This window comes from Callithrix jacchus, chromosome 5, assembly GCF_049354715.1.
Source record: "Callithrix jacchus isolate 240 chromosome 5, calJac240_pri, whole genome shotgun sequence".
In the NCBI taxonomy this organism is placed as follows: Eukaryota; Metazoa; Chordata; class Mammalia; order Primates; family Cebidae; genus Callithrix; species Callithrix jacchus.
Genome location: NC_133506.1, coordinates 41470093 through 41493547, shown reverse-complemented (window position 1 = coordinate 41493547; position 23455 = coordinate 41470093). Strand labels below are relative to the sequence as shown.

The 23455-nt window shown below is 50.5% G+C and overlaps 1 protein-coding gene across 5 annotated transcripts in view; it reads left to right on the top strand.

The window, feature by feature from the left end:
- Positions 1 to 23455, top strand: part of CDH22 (cadherin 22) — a 133247-nt gene that overhangs the window by 50688 nt on the left and 59104 nt on the right. For 3 of the 5 annotated variants that reach the window (XM_035298746.3, XM_035298744.3, XM_054255411.2), the window contains exons 2-3: positions 5618 to 6271; positions 15944 to 16238. In XM_035298746.3, coding sequence (XP_035154637.1) covers positions 6017 to 6271; positions 15944 to 16238 — 550 coding nt within the window. In that variant the 5' untranslated portion in view covers positions 5618 to 6016. Of the gene's footprint in view, positions 1 to 4864; positions 5022 to 5617; positions 6272 to 15943; positions 16239 to 23455 lie in introns of those variants that run through there. The other 2 variants (XM_078371789.1, XM_035298745.3) reach the window with 2 other exon arrangements.

The following is a 23455-nucleotide window of genomic DNA, read 5'->3' as shown; positions in this document are numbered from 1 at the left end:
TGCCTCAGCCTCCCAAAGTGCTGGGATTACAGGTAAAAAGCCACCATGCCTGGCCTTTTTTTTTTTTCTTTAGAGACAGGGTCTCACTCTGTCGCCCAGGCTGGAGTGTTAGTGGTATGATCGTAGCTCACTGCAGCCTTGAACTCCTGGGCTCAAGCAATCCTTCTGCCTCAGTCTCACAAGTAGCTGGGACTACAGGCACATGCCACCACTCCTGGATAATTTGTTTTAATTGTTTTTTTGTAGAAACAGAATCTTGATATGTTGTCTAGGTTGGTCTTGAGCTCATGGACTCAAGGAATCCTCCTGCCTCAGCCTCCCAAAGTGCTGAGATTACAGGTGTGAACCACCATCATCCCAGCCCAGATGATCTTCTAAAACATAAGACAGATCATGTCCTCTGCTCAAACCCTCTTGGGGTCTCATCTCACTCAGAGTAAAAACCCAAGAGAGCCTGTAGGCCCTGACTGCACCTCCACACCTCTCTGACCTCATCTGCTGCTGCTTCCCCTGCGCTTCCTCCACTTCAGCAACCCCAGACCCCCGATGTTCCTCCTTCCCTCTAGACACATGCTGCTGGCCGCAGGAACTTGCACTTGCTGTTGCCCTACCCTGGAACCCTCTTCTCCCAGCTTTGTGCACAACTCTGTCCCTCACTTCAGATGTCTGTTTAAATGTCGTCTTAAGGACAAAGCCTTCCCTGACTACCCTGTATGAATGATCATTTATAATAATGACGATGGATGGACAGATAAACAGCAAATCCCACCGCCCCCAGAACTTCCTGCCCTTACTCTGCTTTGCTTTCTCCACTGCACTTGCCATCATGCGACACGTTATTTATTTATTGTCTGTGTCCCCACTTGGCAAGGACTCTACCTGTTTCTTTTTGCTGTGCCTAGAACAACACTGAGTGGAAACTCACAAATATTTGTGAAATGAAGGAATGTTTATCAGATCGTCATGCCTACTCAGTCACATGTGTGACTGTAGACACACGTTCGCATACACATAGAAGCCATAAGCATATATGTAGACCCATGGGCAGATGGATGGATCATAAGAGGTCAGGCTGAAGTGTGGACAGGGCAAAGCCAGCATTCATTGAGCCAGGCCAGGGCTCAGTTTTTCATCTCATTTGGGATTAAATGGCTCTGTGCAGTAGGCTGAGACCTGCAGCCCAGGGAAGGCCACCAACATGCCCCAGGTCCCAGGAGAGCTGCGTGCAGCTGCAGGACTCCACAACTGCCACCCTGGACCGATTCTGAATGCCAGGACAGGGTCCTGTAGTCACTATCCATTCAGGAAAAGCAGCTGGAGCAGGAAAAGGAGGGAGAAAGTGAGGGAGGAGGCCAGTGTGTCCATGGCAGCCCTAGTAGGGCTGTGCAGAGTGGTGAAGAGTTGGCAGGCTGCCAGGGCACCTGGCCAAGATGCCCCTGGGAGGACCTGGAGGCTGAGGTATGAAGGGCAAGTAGAGGGAGGGAGAGGAGAGGATGGGAGGGCCAGGGCCCCATCCTCAAACAATATGGCAGATTGTGCCCTCACAAGGGAGGCAGGCTAGCCCTGCCAGACGTGACTCTGACACTGGGTTTTTTTCCCATTCCCCAGATATGCCTTGTGCCTGGGGAGTCCAAGTCCCAGGTTCGAGGCACTGCTTTGTCATGAAGTGTGCTTGGTAGAGTCCTCTTGGAATTTACCTTTCCCCCTCTCTAAAGTGGAGATCTTGGCTGGGCACAGTGGCTCACACCTGTAATCCCAGCACTTTGGGAGGCCAACGTGGGTGGATCACCTGAGGTCAGGAGTTCAAGAACAGCCTGACCAACATGGTGAAACCCCGTCCCTACTAAAAAAAAAAAAAAAAAAAAAAAAATTAGCCAGGCATGGTGGTGTGCACCTGTAATCCCAGCTACTCAGGAGGCTGAGGAAAGAGAATTGCTTGAGCCTGGGAGGCGGAGGTTGCAGTGAGCCGAAATCACACCACTGCACTCCAGCCTGGGCCACAGAAAGAAACTCTGTCTCAAAAAAAAAAAAAAAAAAAAAAGAATACAATTTTAAAAATACATCAAGTGGGATCTGACTCCAGGTCTTTGCCTTGGATAGCCCTTCTACCAAGAACACCTTCTCCTCCCCAACACCCCAAATTCCACATGTCCAGATGCGTCCTGCACCTGAGCTGCAACTGCCATCTCAGCTCGTTCCAACCTCTGGACCTTTGCACATGCTGTTCCCTCTGTGTGGAACTATTTTGTGTACAGCTCCTTCTCATCCTTCCAGACTCAGCCCAATGCCACCTCTTCTGAGAGGACCTCCCTCCCTGATACCGCATCCTTAACAACGCACTCACTCCATTCACTCCATCATTCTTGCTCACTTCCTCCTTCTTTACTTTTCTCCTCAGTGTTTTATATTAAATTATATTGTAGATTCATTCCTCTATTATCCGTGTCCCCCACTGAAAGGTCAGTTCCATGAGGGTCAGGACTTCATTTTTTTTTTTTTTTTTTTTTTTTGAGACAGTCTTGACCTGTCACCCAGGCTAGAGTGCAGTGGTGTGATCTTGGCCCACTACAACCTCTGCCTCCCAGGTTCAAGCAATTCTCCTGCTTCAGCCTCCTGAGTAGCTCAGGTTATAGGCACACCCCACCATGCCCAGCTAATTTTTGTATTTTCAGTAGAGGCGGGGTTTCACCTTGGTGGCGACCAGGCTGGTCTCGAACTCCTGACCTCAAGTGATCTCCCCACCTCGGCCTCCCAAAGTCCTGGGATTACAGGTTCGAGCCACCACGCCCGGCCAGGACTTCATTTTTTTGTTGCTATGTCTCCAGTACATGGACTGGCATCAGCGAGGTGCTGTGGGAAGAACAAAGGAATAAGCAGAAGAAATGCATCTCTTTGCTGATAGATCCCTGAATAACTGACTGCATCTTGCTGTCTTAAAAGGAGAAATGATTGTTAAAGTATGTTGAATAAATGAATGATTGGAAGAATAAAACGCTGTTCTGTCTCCCTGCTTGTGGCAGACCCTCGTGTTTGGTGACTGAATGATTGAATCTCAGCACCTCCCATCCTTGTAAAAGGTGTTAGAAACAAAGAAAGAAAGGCAAGGAGAGAAGGAAAGCAATAGCTGGGTGTCTGCAAACGTTGGCGGATCTCCCCTTGCGCACCCCTCCCTCGACCTCGGCAGCCCACTCCAGAAGTGGCCGCAGCCTCCCTCCAAATTCTGTCTCTCTCCAGCCCCTCCCCTGCTCTGCATCCCTGCAGGGCTGTGATGGGCCCTGGAGCTGCTTGTTGGAGTCGGGGGAACAGTTCCCCTGGTGCATGCAGGGGAGCCATACACTCCAGGAAATGAAGGCTTCGGAGAGGCACCTCCTCCTCAGCCATAACTCCAGCCTCATTATGACTAGCTCAGGTCATAATTAAGGGAATCAAAGCCGGATCCCTGGAGGTGGCAGCACAGAGCAGGGGTTGCAGAGCAGAGCTGCCAGCGTCGGGGACTGTCATGCCCAGGCCCATAGAAGTTGTTTTGTACTCAGGCAGGGTGTGTTCACAGCAGGCTCACGGGTCCTCCTGACCCCATTAGTTCAGGCTTGGGCCCACAGGGAAAGAGGGAACAGCATGGTCCAGACCCCTCCCCTCCATTCTTCCGTGCGGAGTGTGGACGTTTTCCCACTCCCATTGCCCAGAACTGCAGCTTAATGCCCTTACCATCACCCTCACCTTCCAGCAATGACTCCCCACCCTGAAACTCCTTCCATAAAGATTTTCTGGAGCAGATTCCAGAAAAAAAGCACTGAGGAATTAGCCATCTACAAAATGGGAATTTAAAAACTTTCAGAGTCATGATTCCCATGAGTTAAAGGGATGGGAATTGCCCACTGTGATGCTGGGTTAAAGAAGGTGGTCGGTCACTCCTGTAATCCCAGCACTTTGGGAGGCTGAGGTGGGCAGATCACGAGGTCAGGAGATGAGACCATCCTGGCTAACATGGTGAAACCCTGTCTCTACTAAAAATACAAACAATTAGCCAGGCAGGCGCCTATAGTCCCAGCTACTCGGGAAGCTAAGGCAGGAGAGTCCCTCAAACCTGGGAGGCAGAGGTTACAGTGAGCCAAGGTCCTGCCACTGTATGCACTCCAGCCTGGGCAACAGAGCAAGACGGTGTCTCAAAAACCAAGGTGATCTGCATTTCTTCCTCCCTAGAGAGGCCACTTCCTTTGTTCTCAGGAAGATCTGGCTAGAGCCAGGTCAGACAACCCCACCCCCACCGGCTACACACCATCTGTCCAACCACACACCCCTGTTCATGATCTAACTCCTCAAACTGGCCAGATCGCTCAGCCCCCATGCACACTCCTCTGCCTGAAATGCCCACCCTTTTCTTCCCATCAGCTCAGACGCCACCTCCTCCGAGAAGTAGCCCTGATTGTCTCCCGCCTACCTTCCCTTTCCCAAACACAGGAGCTCAGTCCCTTCCCTGAGCCCCACCGGTCTCAGGGTGTTCAGACACAGACACTTTTATAGCCCTGATCACATGCCACCTGGCATTTAGGTTGTTATAAGAGGGGTTTCACCTCCCATCCCACAAAACTGTGAGCTTATTTACCGTGCCCCTGGCAAGCAGGCCAAACCTGGCACAAAGTTGGAGCTTGGTGGACTTGAGCTGTTGAACTGAGCTGAACTGGGCTCAGGGGAAGGAGGAGTGGGGATTGAGCCCCTCACCTCCACGTACTCCTCTCTGTGCCTGAAATTCCTCCATTAAGCAGCATCGCTGTCCCCTGTAAACACCCACATTAAGCCATTATTCATCATTATGGCTTGAGTAGGCGTTAGTCCCTCAGATCCTTTCCTGCTGAAAGCAGGATCTGATGGAGAGAGGGGAGGAGAGATGGATGGATCTGGGGACCGCCAGCTGGTCCAGGAGTGGGAAGGAAAGGTGTCTCTCAGACTCTGGAAAAGAGCTGTTTTCTGGGGGAATGTGGAGTCACTCAGGGTGTCTCCAAGCCAGGCCCTCTGGGACTCAGGTGCTCTACCCCTAAGCCGCTGTGGGTGTGGGAGCACTTCAGAGGGCCTTTCTTTGGTGCCTGTTTCAGACGGAATGACCTGTCTGTGCTTCGAAGGATAGTAGGGCAGGCATATTGGGTGTTAGTCTGGGTGCTGGGCTTCTGTGCACCCAGGAGGCCTGGGTCTTGGGGGCTCTCGAAGATGCCTTCTAGAAGTACCTGGGGTGGGGGGGTTCTTGGGGACTAGGCAGGGCTGGACAGATTGTCAGCCAGGGCAGGGATGCAAGCTGCTAGGGTCTCTGCTTGTGTGGGCATGGGTGCTGAGCTGAGGAGGGGCTGGAGAAAGGCTCAGGAGGGTGGGAAAGCGGTGGCATGTGACACCAGGTGAAAGAGGCTGTGTTGCGCGGGAGAGGCTGCGGTGTGCCAGAGAGGGCTCGTACTAGACTATGGGTTCCAAGACAAGGGAACCACTGTGAGTCTCCATGGTGTCTGTCCCACTCTGCACAGTACCAGGCATACAGTAGGTGCTTATTTAGTACCTACAAGAGGAAAGATAGACTCAACTTGCCCTCCCTGCACACAGAAGCCCCTCTGATGTTTTCTTGTTTCTCTTGCAGGCTCCTGATGGAACCGGAAGGCCCCTAGTCCTGGCAGGATCTGCCGGCCCCAACCCGCATCCTCTCTGCGCAGGGACCATGGCGCTTCCCGGACTCTGGAGCTACCCAGGCGCTGCCTAGTGATCCGCACGCGACGCGGCGAGGGGGGCGCGGGCGGGGACCCCGGGGACTGTCCATGCCCCGGGTGCGGCCGCGCCCCCTCCCCCTTCAGCCGGGCACCCCCGCGGCTGGGCGGCGTTCAGAGCCGCGGGGCTGTCCGGGTGCCCCGTCGGGGGTGACAACCCGGCGGCCTTGCTGAGGCCACCATGTGACACGGCGCCGCTTCGTTGCGCGACCGAGCGGCGGCGCTCTGGTGCCTCCTGTCCATGCTCCTGGGGCCCGGTCCCGCGCAGGCCAAGCATGAGGCCGAGGCCCGACGGGAGGGGGCTCCGGGCCGGAGCCGCGCTGTCCCCTGCGCTGCTGCTGCTGCTGCTGCTGCCGCCGCCGCCGCCACTGCTGGGACGTCTGTGGGCCGCGGGTACCCCCGCGCCGTTGGCGCCCGGGGCTCGGCAGGACGGCGCACTGGGAGCCGGCCGCGTCAAACGCGGCTGGGTGTGGAACCAGTTCTTCGTGGTGGAGGAGTACACGGGCACGGAGCCCCTGTACGTGGGCAAGGTAAAGTGGGGCCCCATTCCAATTCCAGATCCCAGGACCCTGGGGACACCCACTGGTAGATGAAAGAAACCCTAGTTCACCTGCCCTTTTAAATCCACTTTCATGTGCCTCCTTGCCAAGGACTGATAAGTGGGTCCTGAGCCCCACTCCTACTCCGCCCCATGCCCTCCTCCCCTCCCCCTCCCTTTTGCATCTTAGAGAGAGTGCCAGCGGGCAATCCCAGCCCATCGTGTAGCTAGGTACATACGGGATTTAAGAACACGTTTGTAAATCCGATCATCTCACACATAAGCTGGCCACTCTGCTTAAAATTCTTTCTATCCATTGACTACAAAGATCTGGCTCCTCCTCCAGCCCCATCTCTTGCCACACTCTGAGTTTCAGCCTCACTGCCCTTCTTCTGCTCTTCTGAAAGTCGGTCCGATGCCCACGCACACTCCTGCCACCTCCCCTTTGCCTAGGTTGTTTCTCCAGCTGAACCGCTCTTTCCTGCTCCTTCCACTGATGACCTTACACTCACACTACAGATCTCAGCACAATGCCACTTTCTCAGAGAAACCCTTCTCGCACACACCAGACTAGGACAGATCTGCTGTCACATCCCCCTTGAAGTCCCAGTATCTTTCCTTCATAACACTTTAATTATGCATGTGTTTGTTTGATTATGCAATTAATGTGTGTCTTTCCTTTTAGACAGCGTTTGTTTTGCTCACCATGAAATCCCCAGTGCCTAGCACAGACGTAGCTTGCAAACTGTTAGTAATTGAATGAATGAATGAACGAATGAATGAAATCTACTTTCTCAAACTCTCTGAGTAAATGCTAGTAAATCTGGCTGAAGATCTGTGCCATAGGAGTACAAGGAGCTGAGAAGGAATTTCATTCATTCTTCAATTCCTGAGCCCCTTGTAGAGCCCAGGTGTGATGCTGGGGAGACAAAGGTGAATGAGATCCAGCCTCTGCCACTTTAGGGATGCCCAGAGTTGCAGAGACACCTGGTGATAAAAAGCTTCACAAGTCAGCACCTGGCACTGAGTAGGCACTCATTAAATGGTATACTTTGTCTGGCTTCATGGAGGAGAAAACACCTGAACTGGGTTTTGATGTAGATGTAGGCGTTCCTCAGGCTAATGGGAAAGAGGACATGACCTATCCAAAGACTTGGAGACCTGAAGGTACCTGATTTGTTCAGAGCCTTGTCAGTAGTTGAGGTGTTGAAGCGGAGGGTTATTGTAGGGCATGAGAGTGGGGTGGTGCCCCAGGACAGTATCTGGCTTTTGTTAAAGCCAACTAGCTTTCCGGGGAGTCTTGGTCAGGAATGTGGGTGGGAAAGGCCACTCCAGAGCTTCCTGTGTGCTTAAATGAGTCTGGGAATTGGGAGGCTGAGCAGTTCTGAGGCTCAGAGATCAGGATCCTTGACAAGGAGAGAAGGAAAGTCTAGATTTAAACCTGTGGGTTTGCCTTGCAGGAAGCTCAGGTTTTCTCTGGTCCAGACACAGTAATCCCTGGCCCTTAGCTACTTTCCCCCATATACACACGGCCAAATGAATGAATGAATGAATGATTCCTACAATTAAGCTGAGCAAGGATTTGACAGAGCTCCGAAAGGTTCAGGGCCTTGCTCAAGATCACCCAGCAACCTAGTAGCAGAGCCCAGGACCCCTCACTCCCAGCCAGGGGTGGGAGATGATGGCACTGGAAGAAAGGGGTGAGGGGTAGGGATGGAGTGTCCAAGCCCACTACATGATAGGTAGTAGCCAGTGAAGCAGCTAAGAATGCAGGCTTTGGAGGCAGACACACCTGAGACACACTCTGAGGCCTGGTTCTGCCAACCCCTTCACTGTGTGACCTTGAACAAGTTACTGTACCTCCCTGACAGTCTCTTCATCTGTAAAAATAGGGGCTCAGAGAGCCGGCTTCCTACGGTTGTTGGAGATTAAAAAAAGAAAACAAAGCACACTAAGTGTTCAGCCTCCAGCTTGCTTGTTGTTACTGTTTTTATTATTCCCATATAAAGTACTTAACCCTTAAACTACAAGGTAGAAACCATCATTCCCTTTTGTAGCTAAAGAAACCGAAGTAACAGAAGGCAAAGTCATACAATGGGCGAGTGGCGCAGCCAAGAGCTGAACCTGTGTGAGCTGAAGTTTTTGTTTTTGTTTGTTTGAGACAGTCTTGTTCTGTTGCCTAGCCTGGAATGCAGTGGCACAATCTCGGCCCACTGCAACCTCCATCACCTGGGTCCAAGCGAGTCCCCTGTTTCCACTTCCCGAGTAGCTGGGATTACAGGCGCTCACCAACATGCACAGCTAATTTTTGTATTTTTAGTAGAGATGGGATTTTACCATGTTGGCCAGATTAGTCTGGAACTCCTGACCTCAAGTGATCCACCTGTCTTGGCCTCCCAAAGTGCTGGGATTACAGGCATCAGCCACTGCACCTGGTCCCTTGAGTTGAGGTTTTTAAACCTCCAAAAGAGAAAGAGAAGAGGCCAATTTCAGCCCGACTCTCCAGACCCCTCTGAGACTCCCAGACCTGGGAAAAAGCCTTTGGTCCAGGAAAACCCTGGAGACACAGGGAAGGACTGATGCATCTGCCTAAATGTCAGAGGACGTGGTCATCTCAGGCACATCAGCTCTGCTGTCTGCTCAGCAGCTGGGGCTCTGCAAAAGCCTCCCCAGCCACCCACATCCTGCAAAGATCAGAAAACCGGCTTCTGACTCATGCTTTCATCTGCCTCTACCTAGCCTTTATCATCTCAGCCATGTGAGCCAACCCCACCCCATCTCATAGAACCACAGTCTATAAGCAGGGGGAGGGCCCTGTAATTCCCTTCATTAGAAGGGAGAAACTGAGGCCCAGAGGCAGAGACCATCATGCCAAGGCCACACATAGTTGCAGAACCAACCCAAGAAACAAGATCTCCTAACACTGTCTCCGTGCTCACTTCAAGAGCCCCATAATAAGCAGCTGCCAGGAACCAAGCATTGTGCTGGGCCCAGGGTCCTTTCTGTTCCCCCCAGCAACCTCTGTCCACATTGCCACTGCTGTTGTGACTCGCTACTGTCCTCCTCCATCACCTTCACCCAGAGCCCCTGCTCTGCTCTCTTACTCTCAAGGCTGCCTCCAGAAAAGCACTCCCTGCAGGGAGGGAGAAGAATTTCCCATCTCTTTGCAAATATTTGCCCAATGTGCACTTTCTTATGGGAGGTGGCATTGTGTGTTCTTGGAGGGCCACCTGGAGCTGCACTGCCTCGGCTCAAACCTCAGCCTGGCTGCTTATGACCTCTCTGACTTGGGGAACGTTACAGTCATCCCTCGGTATCTCTCGATGGGGAATTGGTTCCAGGACCTCCTGTGGAGACCAAAACCCCATATAAAATAGCATAGTATTTGCATATAACCTATGCACATCCTCCCATATGCTTTAAATCATCTCTAGAGTATTGATAATATCTAATACAGTGTAAATGCTATGCAAATAGTTGTTATACTATATTCTTTAGAGATGACAAGAAAAAAAGTCTGTACGTATTCAGTACAGACGCAATGATTTTTCTGAATGTGTTTGATCCTTGGTTGGTTGCATTCGCTGATGCAGAAGCTATGGATGCAGAGGGCTGACTGTATATACCCTCTCTGTGCCTCAGTTTCCTTATCTGTTAAGTGAGGCTATTCCTAGGACCTAGCTCAAAGGCTGGCGGTGGGGAGTCAATGAGTTAGCATTTGTCAAGAACCTAGAATACCTGCTGGCTCCTGGCACATGCTCAGTAAGTATTCATTTTTATTATTGTTAAGTCTCATCTTGTAAGTTTCACTATTATTGATAGTTCCACCACCTTGAGTGTACCATCTAACTACGAACTCCCGCCCCAAATCCCCAAAGTCTTCTTGGCAACCTGACATTCTAGTTTCTCACTAAGGGGGGATAAGGTTGTCATTAGCCCATCCCCATCCCTAGGAATATGAGCTTGGGCTTTTAAAAGCCACCTGTCCCCTTTCCAGCTGAGTCCCTAGTATGTACAAGTGCTGGTGTGGGCACACACATGAATGCAAACACACACTCTCATACCACACTCTCTCACTCTTCAGGAAGAAAGGACTTCACCAAGGTTTCAGTTAATTCACTGCTTCCTGGTTCCCCCACCCCAGGGAGCTGCTCAGAGCATCCGTCCTTGTCGAATTCTAAAGGTAGCTTAGCAACAGCACCATCGGCAGAGTGAACCCCGGGCGCCCGACGGTAACCTATTTTACAACCGCCTCTTCCATCACTCACCACCAGGCTCCTGTCAGCACCCACGGGGACCACTGGGCCCCAAGGTGGTCGCCGAGGCCCCACACAAAACAGCTCCTTCCTCAGCCCTGCCCCTGTCGGCAACCTTGACCCACCTCTCCCCAAACCTTCTCACAACACCCACCCTCAAAGCAACCTCCCAGCATTTCCATAAAATCTGGGTACTCTGACTAATCCCTTTTCCGAACTGTAATTTCCCCCGAGGCTTCTGTCAGCTGGATGTGGATTTTGTAGGATTTTTAATTTTTTTAGAAAAAGATAGAATTATGGGGTCAGCACTTATGACCAACTCCTGTGGGCGGTGAGATCTATTTTAGATATACGGCAGGATTAAAGTGGGGAGGAGAGCAGATTTAATTAAGTTGCTAATATTTAAAGAAAATTGATGAACTCCTGGTTTACGAGTAGCACAGGCGTGAACACACCCCTCATTCCGGGGAGGCTTTTTATTTGATTTGCTTTCCGTTTAAATCCTGGACTCATTTTATTTGCGTAGCCGCACTGTCCGTTTAATTGTCTTTAATAAGGAAAACGTACCTCTGCTCGCATTTAATTTTGATTTAATTAGGAGGAAGTAATTAATGGCTTCATAAATCCCATTTTTTGGCCCCCTGGGATGAGAAACCATCACTCTTGTGTTTTTCATGTTGTTTATGATCAAGGGATGGGACTTGAGGGGGATTTCTCCTCCAGGGCTGGCCACACGTGATGTGGTAGAAAGAACGCTGAATGTGGTGTCAGGCTTTAGGGCTGTCTCTCATTACCTGTGTGACTTTAGGTAGGGTTTAGACCCTCTCTGGGCCTCAGTTTGCCCATCTATACAATGGGGAGAGAGAAATCTCTGATGCACAAGATGGGACATCTGTGAGACTGCCGTAAAGGGTCTAAAACTGTGCTTGGGGTTTTTAGGTTCTCAGTGACTATCCTCCGTAGTCTGACTCATATGTACCTGGGATTTAAGAGTGGCTGAATCCTCTGGAAATCCCTGAAGACAATTAGGGGAGTCTAATGACAGTTGGATATTTTATTCTTCATTTATTCAGTATGTTTGGTGCTGTGCCGCGTGCTGGGTGCTGGGGAAATGGAATAAACAGCCAGATGTTTGGCCCTCAAGGAGCTTGCAAACTCACACTCATGTGCATGCACACACACACATTCAATCCTCCCACCCCCTGTATTTTCTCTGCAGGCATTGTCAGAGTACCTAGTGTGTGCCAGGTACAAAGAGTTCTGACAGAGACACAACTAACTTAGTTCATGCCTAGAGGCTCATGATGGCTGGGGACACAGATGTGCAGCACTAGAAGTTACAGGAGGGGGTGGAGTAAGGGGCATGTGTATGGCACAGGAACAGGGCAGGTGAGGTCTCTTCAACCAAATGAGAGGGCATCTGAGAGGGCTGCCAGGAGGAGGACAGAGGCTAAGTTTGAAAGACACGAAGGCATTGGTTGATAGTCCCCAGATCTCCAGTGGGTCAGGATTTGAGTATGTGTCATTCTTGTATCAGGGGATAGGGGGATGAACTAGGTGACCCCTCAACCCCTCCTGAGACCAGAACAGGAAAAGAAAAGGGGACTAATCGACAATGAGCACCTACTAAGTGCGAGGAGCATTCATATATTATCTTACAAATCTTCAGAATCTATATGGGGAAGCAATATCAGTCCTGTTTACAGATGAGAAAGCTGAGGCTCAGAGAAGGGTAGCCACTTGCCCAGGGTCCTACAACAAGTCACTGGCAAAGCTGAAGCTGGCACCCGGCTGCTCCTGACTCCAAAGCACATAATTTTTCCTGATTCATGATTTAGGGTTCTTTTCCAAATGGTAAGATGGAGGCTGATAGAAAAGAGACCACTGATGACTGTGGCCTGCAGGGCACAGGGCAAAAGACTGCTGTGAAGCCCACTCCCCAAGCCATGGAGCCCAGCGGCAGCCCGGCAACGTTTTCTCCCTCACTCTCTTCTATAGGCATTGTAAGCAGACTAGCTAGATTCCCGGAGACTGCAGAGAGACCAAACTGGGGCTTTGGAGTCAAACAGACCTGAGGTCATCTCAGTCTCTTCACCTGGAAAATAGGGATACATTTACATGCCCACAAAGTGAGGTTCGATTTCTGCAGATGGCCTGCAACACATGTCTGACACATACTAGGTCAATAAATGAGGGCATCATCTTCCAGCCTCCATTCACAGCTGAGAGTCCTGAGAAATACCTTCCTAGGGCAGAGCCAGAGGCGCTCCCTCTTTACTCTAGAGCCGAGACCCAGGCGGGCAGGGCAGGCAGCACCAGCTGGGCCTGAATTCGTAACTCCCAGATCTTAGCTCCTGCCCAGGTGGATTGCCCCTGTCTGATTCTGCAGTCCCCAGAGAGCAGCCAGTAGGCCCCAGGGTGAGCTCATATTCCACAGAAGATGACGTCCCACTAGGTTCTATGCCCTTCTCTCCATTCCTCACTCATACATGAGCCCTGCCTGGGGTCTGAGTTACGTCAAGGGCTGCAGGGACATGATGGGGACCCAGGAGATGGAAAGAGAAGGAAACAACCATTAACAGACTGCTTAGGTCAAGGTAAACATGCTCTCATCTAATCCTCCCCACACCAGTGCCAAGTAGGGCTTGGTCTGATTTCTCAGGCAGAAACACAGAGGCTCAGAGAGGCAAACCCGTGGTCCCAACATTAGTGAATGGTAGAGTCAGCAGCGTGCTTCCCACACTTGGCTGTCTAACAGAGCACATGATTTCACCTCTCTGTGCCTCAGTTTTCTCACCTGAGAAGTGGGAATAATAATGTTTCACAGGGAAATGATGAAGACTAGTAAGATTATAGCTGTTAAACATCTCTCCAAATGGCATCTATTCTACCATACTGCTCAAAAATGTTTACTGGTGAAATAAGCAGACAACAGATCTGACTGGCAAGCAGGCAAAGGCGCCCCAAAAGGGAACAGACTCACCCCCTCTCATCCCATTTCCCCCCGGACAAAGGCGGGAAAAAAATGTATAAACAGCAAACAGGAGAGACAGGTCTCCTCATCCCCAGTACTACCAATGATTCAGGGCCGCTGTCCTGAAATAATTTTATTGGGGGCATTAAACTGAGTTATGAGGTTTTTACAATCCAGCCACTTATGAGAAATCTATTAACAGTAACTGGACAGGAAGAAGGCTTCTCAGTGGAGCCCAGGACGGGCATTAATTGGGGCAATCTATAACAGGATGGGGACCCGGAAAGGTTCCACCAGACGCCTCCATTTAGTCCCCGCAATTTCTGCTGAGAATCAGCAGACTCGCCAAAAAGAGAGAGATGCCCATTAATCGGCTAATGAAATATGAAAATGTTTATGGGCCATTCAATCTTCCAAATGGCACTTCTATAATCCACCTTTCAGACACAAAGTTCTACCAGCAGAATTTATACCCTGGCTCCTCCTGCGTGGCAGGGGATGGGCTTTCGTCCCCCTTTGTGATGACTTCATGGGCACCTCTCCTCCTGCTGAGTGGGCTGGGGTTCATGGCACCGCTGCCTGAAAAGAACTTTAGAGATTTTCTTGTTCACAGCCCATGTCCATAGAAGCTTAGAGAGGAGCAGGGACCTGCCCAAAGCCATTAGCTTCATCGGAATGGATTTTCCTCTGCTCAAAGCTGCCTGGGAGATTTGGGCATTGGAGGATAAGGACTTAGGTGTTGCTGATTGCAAGAAAGCAGACTTCTTGCTGGTTCCTCACCCAAGAGATCTCAGGGCAGTGAAAACAGCCTGGACTCTGGAGCCTAATGGTGCCTAGATTAAATCCCGGTTATATATAGCTAACATTTAGTAATAATATAATAATAACGATAGCTACCATTTATTGGGCACTTATTATGTCTCAGACAGGGCTGATTTTCAGCTAGTACAAACTGGTATGGTTGTACTGGTTGTTAAATTCATGAAAAACCTCCATACTTGCAGTAAATAGTCCCTGCTCTCCCTCGTCCTAACTCTCTCAGCCCCCTGGACCTCTCTGTGATCCAGCAACCAAAGGGTTCCCGCCTGGCTCAGCAGGGGTCCTGCTGCAGTACCACTGCCCGGGCCATGCCCCCCCTCATGCTGCCTGTTAAATACTGCAAATGTCACCTGGTGACACCTGCTATGGGCCTTATGTGGATTCTCAACTCAGCAATAGCTCTGGAAGGAAGATGCTAATATGATTCCCATGTTACAGAATGAAGCAGCTGAGGGCCACAGAGGCGAAGGGACAGGTGAGAACTCACAGGGAGACGGTGCCAGAGCCAAGGCTGGGCCAGGCTGCACTGTCTCTCCCTTCCCCTGGGCTCCTCTCGGGAGGCTTTAGATGGAACAGGAAAGCCCAGTATGGAGCCAGACTAGCTCTTCCCATGGCCTGACCTTGAAGAACCCATTCCACTCCTCCGATCTTCATTAGGAAATGGGGTTGGGGGGTAATCTGTAAAATAAAGACAGAAAATCCTACTCTAGCAGGGTTTTTTTTAAGTGTCTTGAACTAGAAAAGTACATAAATTGCTTAGCCATAGAAAGTGCTCTTTCAATTGACATCCTTTCCTTTCCTCCTCTCTCCCTTCACTCTCTGTCATGTGCTATGTCTTGAGCCTGGCTCTGCATATACCGAGATGAATAAGATGTGACCCCAACCTCCTGGGGTGCAGAGTCTAGGGAGCAGTGGACCTGTAATTCACAGTGAGGTATAGACCAGCAGCCTGGAAGTTTGTTAGCAATGCAAAGTCTGAGGCCTGGCTCCAGACCTCCTGAGTGAGAATCTGCGTTTTAACAAGATCCCCAGGTGAACTGCATGCACACTAAAGTTTGAGAAGTACCAGCTGCAGCCATCCGACAAGGCTGAACATGATAATGATGGCTTGATGTACTGAGAGATCCTGGGGGCAGCAGGGGCAGAGACTGAGGATCCAGAAAAGCTGTCTGAAAGAGGTGGCATTTTTGTTGCACTTTGCAGGATGAGTAGACTTTCCAGGGGCAGGGAAACAAGGAAACGGCTCAAAGCAGGAGCCTCAGGGCTGTGCGTGCTAAGGGGGAGCGGGGTTTGGCGGTGGTGCTGGACTTCTTTGTAAAGGCAATGGGAAGCCATTGGGGGGTTGCAAGCAGGGAGGCCACGTTCAAATCTGCCTCCGAGGCTGATAGCTCTGAATGCAGAGGGGAAAGTAGATTCCAGGGGCAGGGAGAGCCCCAGAGGGCTGGGCAAACACTCCAGGACAGGAATGGAAGTGAGCGTGGCTGCTGGGCCTCAGTGTCCTTACTAAAGATGTGTATGTGTTGGAGAAGAGATGGGCTTGGGAATGGGATGGACAGTGAGGCCCAGAGGAGCTTCCTCCTCAGCCTCCACCCTGCCTTCCTCTCTGCCTCCCCAGATCCACTCGGACTCAGACGAGGGTGATGGGGCCATCAAGTACACCATCTCAGGCGAGGGCGCTGGGACCATCTTCCTGATCGACGAGCTGACAGGTGACATTCATGCCATGGAGCGCCTGGACCGCGAGCAGAAAACCTTCTACACGCTGCGGGCCCAGGCTCGGGATCGTGCCACCAACCGCCTGCTGGAGCCCGAGTCGGAGTTCATCATCAAAGTGCAGGACATCAATGACAGCGAGCCCCGCTTCCTGCACGGCCCCTACATTGGCAGCGTGGCCGAACTCTCACCCACAGGTGGGCTGTGGGCCCTGGGGGTGGGGGTGGGATCTAGGTGACCCCCAAGGGGAGTGGAGCCTGCTGGAAAGGGGAATCACTCATCCTCTGGGAAGGGACAGGAAAGACAGGGCCTCCTGCCCCAAGGTACAGGGTACAGATGTAAGTGAGCCCAGGTGCCCCCTCCTGTGGTCAAGCACAGTCCTGGAGAAAACCACACATGTGACCTGAGCCACATCCATGGACACAGCCTCCACATGGACTTGGACCTGCATGTGGACACAGGGATGCCCTCGGACGTGCTCATACAGCCACATAGAGTCATGAACATAGACACAGCCACAGATCCGGACATGCCACGTGCACAAGCCAGCCCCAAATACCACTCACCACTACACCAGTACACAACCCCATTCATAGATCCAGTGCCCCACACAGGCACAGCTGGATGCCTTGACAGAGCCCTTCACAGAAGTTCAACTGCACACGGACACAGCACAGCCCTTGGCCACAACCTCCACGCGGACATAGTCCCATTTTCAGGCACACTCACCACTGGGAACAGCTAGATTGGGACACAGCTGGAACAGGGCCCAACCACACACTCAGACCCACGACTGCACACCCAGACATAGCCACTCACACCCCCAGGCAGGAAATAGACCCTTATGCAGATAGCACTTCTGCACAGACTCAGCCATATACAGAGACAGAGGCAAAAGCCAGAAGCAGACATGAGCATCCTAGGACCCAGCTCCCCTGGCATGCAGCCACAGACAGGCACAGGCACAGACAGATGAATGAGACAGGCAGCTTTGTCTACAGCCCAGAGGAAGCCACAGCTCGCCAAGACCCAGCCAGCTAGGGACAGAGTCTCACACAGAGACGGCTGAGCCCCCAGACACAGATTGAGTTGCACTTACCTGAGTATGACTGCACACACCCAGGAGCACTGCACACATGATTGCGCCCATAGAAAGGGCAGTGCACACACACAGAAATGTATATCTTGATGAAGACATCAGACACAGCCATACTTAGAAAGGGTCATGCACACAGCAGCAGGTCACTGGGACTAAAGCTGCACAACTCTGCCTTCTCCCACTGTGAAACCTCCAGACCATTGCTGACCATCCAGGCCCCACTTAGCTCAGGGCTCCGGGAGCTATGGTGGAAACTGGAGTCATGGGTAAGGGGCATCTCCTTCCTACCATGTTACTTTAAGTCATCTGCAAGCCAGGCTAGACAAGAAGCAGCTTCCCTGGGTCCTAGGCCACGCTCCATCGCTGACTCACTGTGGCCAGGAGTACTTAGACTCTTGGGAAGGGTACTGTCAGCCCAGCTTCCCCAGGTTAGGCCAAATCTGGCAGGTTGCTGGGATAATGAGCAAGCAGCCAGCTGGGAAAAGGAGAAGGTGAACTGGAGAGAATGGTGGTCAAGGAATGAGGGGGAAATAGGAAACAGTGGGGCTGTGGATGTGGGTGCAGACTGGTGTACACACACACACAGGCACACATGCATGCCTGATATACATGTGTGTTCAAATATGTATAAAGTTTTGCATACACACCTAGCCAAGAAGCACTTTAAGGCCCGTGTGTGCATGTGAAATGCCGTGTCTATATGAGTATATTCATTCATTCAACAAACATTTATTGAGTATCTACTATGTGCTAGGCCCTGGGAACACGGCAGTGAAAAGACAGAAGATCCCCTACTCTCAAGCAGGGCCCATTCTTCCTAAGGAAGACAGACAATAAGCAAGTGAACAACTAGATCATTGGTCCAGTGAGGCTTCTCTGAAGAGGTAACATTGAAGCAAAGACCTGAGGAAATAAGAGCACAGGCCCTGGGGGAAGAGCATTCCAGGCTGAGGGAATGGCACAGGCAAAGGCCCTGGGGTTGAATTCTGTTAGGAAGAAACAAGGTGACCAGCTCATGCAGCCACGTAGACCATAGCCACGGCTTTGCCTTTAACGCTGGGCAAGCTGAGAAGTCAATGGAACGACTTGCTCAGAAGAATGACATGATCAGGACCCATGGCTCTTTCATGAGGAATAGATGGGTAGAAAAGAGGGCAAGAGCAGAAGCGGGTGGCCTGCAAATAGGAAGTGATGGTGGCTTGGAACAAGATGGTACCAGTGGAGGTGTTGAAAAGAGATCGCCTTTTGGATATATTTTGAAAGTGGAGCTGAAAACACTTGCTAATGGATTGGATGTAGAGTGTGAGAGAAAGAAAACTCAAGGATGACTGTTAGGATTGTAACCTGAGCAATTAAATAGATGGCTCTCCATTTACTGAGATGGGGGGAACAGATTTGGGGGATGAGAGGAAATTAGGAGTCTGGTGTGAAGTATGTTGCTAGAAAAACCTATTAGGCTGCTGAGTGGAGATCTTGAACAAGGCAGTTGAATACGTGGGTTCACAGGAGGTCTGGGCTGGAGAGATAAATTTGGATATTGTCAATGGCAAAGACCTGTGGAATTTCAGGGCCTGGCAAGAACTTAGCAATTAATTTTGCAAATGGGGAAACTGGGGCTCAGAGAGACAGTGATATGCCCAAGTGACAGGCAGATGAATGAGACGGGCAGCTCTGTCTACAGCCCAGAGGAAGCCACAGCTCGCCAAGATCCAGCCAGCTAGGGATAGAGTCTCACACGAGATGGCTGAGCCCCCAGACACAGATTCAGTTGCATTTACCAGGGTATGACTGCACACACCCAGGAGTACCGCACACGATTGCGCCCATGGAAAGGGAAGTGCACACACACAGAAATGTACGTCCCCTTGAAGACATCAGACACAGCCTAGCCAGGAAGCCCTTTAAAGCCTGTGTGTGCATGTGGCATAGCCATAGTCACACAAGTTCCTGACTTTCTAGGTCCAGCAGCCCCCACCTACTGACTTAAACTCATGGCCTCATCTCTCTTCACCTAAAACTGACCTGCACATTTCTTCATAGAAAAGGCCAGAAATGTGAGGAGAGCTGATGCTTTCTATTGAGAAGGAAGCAGGAGCCCCATCTGAAGGACTAGAGTAAAGCAGGTAGCTGGGAAAGGCCTAAGCGAGAGAGTGACTTGGGAAATGCTGCGTTTTAGAAAATGCCATCTACTGCATTGTGGAAAATGGCTGAGGATGGGGAGGTGTAGCGGGAGAAGAGCAGCCTCAACTCCACCATGGGGGCTCCTCCATGACCCCTTCACTCTCACTGCAATTCTGAGAGGTGGCAGGACTGATGGTAGCATCCCCATTGAACAGATGGGAACACTGAGGCTCAGAGAGAAGAAAGTACCTACAGTCACATATCAAGTCAGTGGCAGAGCAAGTTGCTGGGCATAGCTCCCAGGCTGTTGGAATGGCAAGAGTTCTTGTTTCACAGGTGGGGAAACTGAGACCAAGAGAAGGGCAAGGACTCATCCAAGGTCATGCAGAGAGTAGGAGGCAGAGGCAGCCCCCAGTTTATGAGCACTAGCCTACGGAGACCCAGCCCTGCCTCGACCCCCTCTCCCAGACCACTGACTCTCACATTCAACTCAGGAAAAAAGTTGGGAGGGAAGGGGACTCAATTTGGACTAGCTGGGAAACCCAGGAGGGGGAAGGGAAAAGCAGAAATTAAATTAGTTTATTTCATTTGAGCAACTTTTTGAAGGGGAAGCAAATCTGACACTAGGGTGCTTGCAGAGACTCCAGGCAGCTTTGAAAATCAGTCACAATTACTGAGCCTCCTGATCCGGCTGCGGAGGGCGGGGCCGACAAGCAGCACCAGGGTCCGGGCAGTTTCCGAGATCAGAGGGAGCAGGGACGCAGCTTGGGACATGAAAGGCAGCAGCGCTTGCAAATTAAACCACTCACAGCTTAAAAGAGAAGGGAAGTGTGCCGGGGGCCACCGATGAGCCACGCTTCTGAGCAGGGGCACACCAGTCATGTTAAGCCTGATGCAGCCAAGTGGTTCCTGAGTTGACAGTCAGGAGGCCTGGCTCCCTGCATGACCTTGGTTGACTTCTGCCCCCTGGACTCCAAGTTCCCTTCTGAGCATTGAGACAGTTCATTCAAGCATCAGATGTTTATTGAGTGCCTGCTATGTGCCGGGCGCTGTTCCAGACATTGGAGATTCTTAGGAAACCTACATACTATAGCAGGGAGAAAGTCAGGACAGAGATAAGCAAATGCATAATATGCAAATAAATAATTAAAAATATAAAATAGGCCAGGCACGGTGTCCCACGCCTGTAATCCGAGCACTTTGGAAGGCGTGTGAATTGCCTGAGCTCAGGAGTTCAAACCAGCTGGGCAATATGGTGAAACCCCATCTCTACTAAAATACAAAAAAATGAGCCAGGCATGGTGGCATACACCTGTAGTCCCAGCTACTCAGGAGGCTGAGGCACAAGAATTGCTTGAACTGGGGAGGCAGAGGTTGGAGTGAGCCAAGATTGTGCCGCTGCACTCTAGTCTGAGTGACAGTGTGAGACTCGGTCTAAAAAAAAACAGTATATGTATGTGTGTGTGTGTGTGTGTGTGTGTGTGTGTGTGTGTGTGTATAATATTAATATGCCTGGTGGTGTGAGTGCTATACAGAATAAAGAAATTTAGGGTGAAGGCTATTTTGCTATTTTAGGTAAAGGGGTCAGGGAAGGCCTCGCTTTCTGGAAGAGGACATCTAAATAAAGATCTGAAGGAAGGGAACCAAGGAGCTCTGAGAAGCATTGGTTTACAAACTTTTTCGTGCATCCACATTACCTGGAGGGCTTGTTAAAACACAAATTGCTGCCCTTGTCCCCCAGTGTTTTTGGCTCAAGAGATCTGGGCTGGTAGAAATATTTGCATTTCTAACAAAATCCCTAATGCTGCTGGCTTAGAGATCATATGTGGACAACCACTAAGCTAAAAGAAGAATGTTCCTGGCAGAGAGGACAACAAGTGCAAGGGTCCTGAGGCATAGAGTGTTTGTTGTGTTTGAGGAATAGCAGGGAGGTCTGTGGCTGAAGAGGAGTGAGTGAGTAGGAGAATATCTGGAGTCTAGATGCCTCAGATGATGGATTACGCAGGACTTGGTAGCCATTGAAAGGTTTTTGGTTGTACTTTGAGTGAGATGAGGAGCAGAGGAGTGACCTAATCCAGCTTATATTTTAAAAAGAATGACTTGCTGGCTGCCATGTTGAAAATAGACTGTAGCGGGCAAGGTTGGAAGCGGGGAGACCAATGAGGAAGCAATTGCAATAGTGCAGGCAAGAGGTGCCGGTGACTTGGACCAGTGTGGATGGTAAGAAGAGATGGGATTCTAGACGTACACTGAAGGTAGAGCCAACAAGGTTTATGAGGGATTAGATGTGGGGAATAAGAGGCAGAGGAGACACGGATGATGCTGAGTTTTTTGGCCTGAGCAACTGAATGGATGGAGCTGCTGCGGCTGAGATGGGGACTGCTCCAGGAAGAGCAAGTTTGCAGAATAAATTAAGAATTCATTCTTGGGCAAGTTCAGATTGAGGTGTCTACTGAACATCCAGGTTCAGCTGTCAAAGGGACAGTTGGATCTATGTTGAGTCTGGACATCAGGAGAGAGATGAGGCTAAAGATACAACTCTGGAAATGAGCAGCAGAGGGAATTTACAGCTTCAGGCTGAATACATCAATAGGGAGTAAGTTTTGATAGAGAAGAATTGGCCTAGACACTCTCTCAGTGTCAGGGAGCCAGACCCCTTCCCTAGGCTGTCACAACCTGACCATGGGATGGCAAGAGGACTTCACAGATCTCCCATACCCAGTTCAACTCCCTCTACTTATTCATGCCAACCTTGTGTAAGACACTGTGCCTGGCACGATTGAAGATACTGAAGTCAGAAATGAGAAATTCAATTCACTGTGCATTTATTAACCACTCCTTTATTCTGGGCACCGCAGGGGATATAAAGATAAGTAATTGAATTAAATCCACAAGTGTTTATTAGCACCCATTATACGCAAGGCCTCCAGTGTACTTGGCTCTGTAGGCCTTGCAAAGATGAGTCACCCAACTTAGCAAACATTTATTAGCACCTACTTTATATATGGCCCCACAGAGGATACAGAAATAGTTGCTGTTAACTCAGTAAACACATATCAGTGCCTACTATGTACATAGCACTTTGCTAGGTATGTGGAGATCACAGATGAGCAAGACACCACCCCAACCTCAAAGTGGTGGCAGATCACTTTCATATCTTGTGCTAACTCAGATCAGTTGGTAGTGACCGTTGGGCTGTATTGAGGAGTCTAAGGTCTCATTCAGCCTAGGCAGAAAAGAATATCATGATGGATTAGTGATGTCTGCCATGGGCAAAGGAAGGAGAATGTCATAGCGCACATGCCATAGGATTGACATTGCCAGACCATGGGACTGGGGCTCAACAGAATGTGGAAATGGGCAGGAGCCTGGCTGCAGCCACTTTTCCATGTATTTCAATTCTTCTGTGAGCAGCATCTTTAATAGATGGGAAAATACTGTTTGGTAATACAGCCTGCACTTCTTGGGATATTCACTAAATAATAGCTATCAGCCAGCACTGCCTTCATGGAGCTATTTCCCTTCATTCTCACAATCCTGGGGAATAAGCAGGATAGGCATTAGTGTCTTCATGTCACTGATACAGAAATAAATGCAAAGTGATTTTTCTGAGATTCCGCAGTAAGAGCCAAAGCCAGAACTAGACCCAGAAGCAGAAACCAAAACCCGAGTTGCCTGTCTCAGCAACCATGGCTTTCTTTGAGGAAAGAGTCACGACCATATCTTGTACAACACTTCATAGCTTGAAAATCACTTTCACATCCCTAATCTCATTTCAGCCTCTTAGGGAGTCTCTTGGGTCAAGTATTGACATCCCCATTTTACAGCTAAGGAAACTGAGGATCAAGAGGGGAAGGAAAGTAAAACTGAAAAAAAATCAGAGAGCACACTATCTGATTCTTAAATCCGGTGCTTGTGGGGACAGAGAGGAAAGGAGGAAGGCAGGAAGGAGTGTGTTCCCCAAGGATCTCATTTGGAGAGGGCAGCAGCAAGCTGGGAACCTCCAATTGTCCCGTCCGTAGCTGGAGAGAGTGTAGCTCAGCAGCCCGCAGGCCCAAGCCAGGAATCAATCGCTGGTCTCTGCAGAGACAACTTCTAAAGATGTTTTTAATTAAAGTCCAGGAAGATCTATACGTGTAATATCTCCTTGCTTAGCAACGGCACTGGCTCTCACCGCCCGGGCTTGAGGGAACG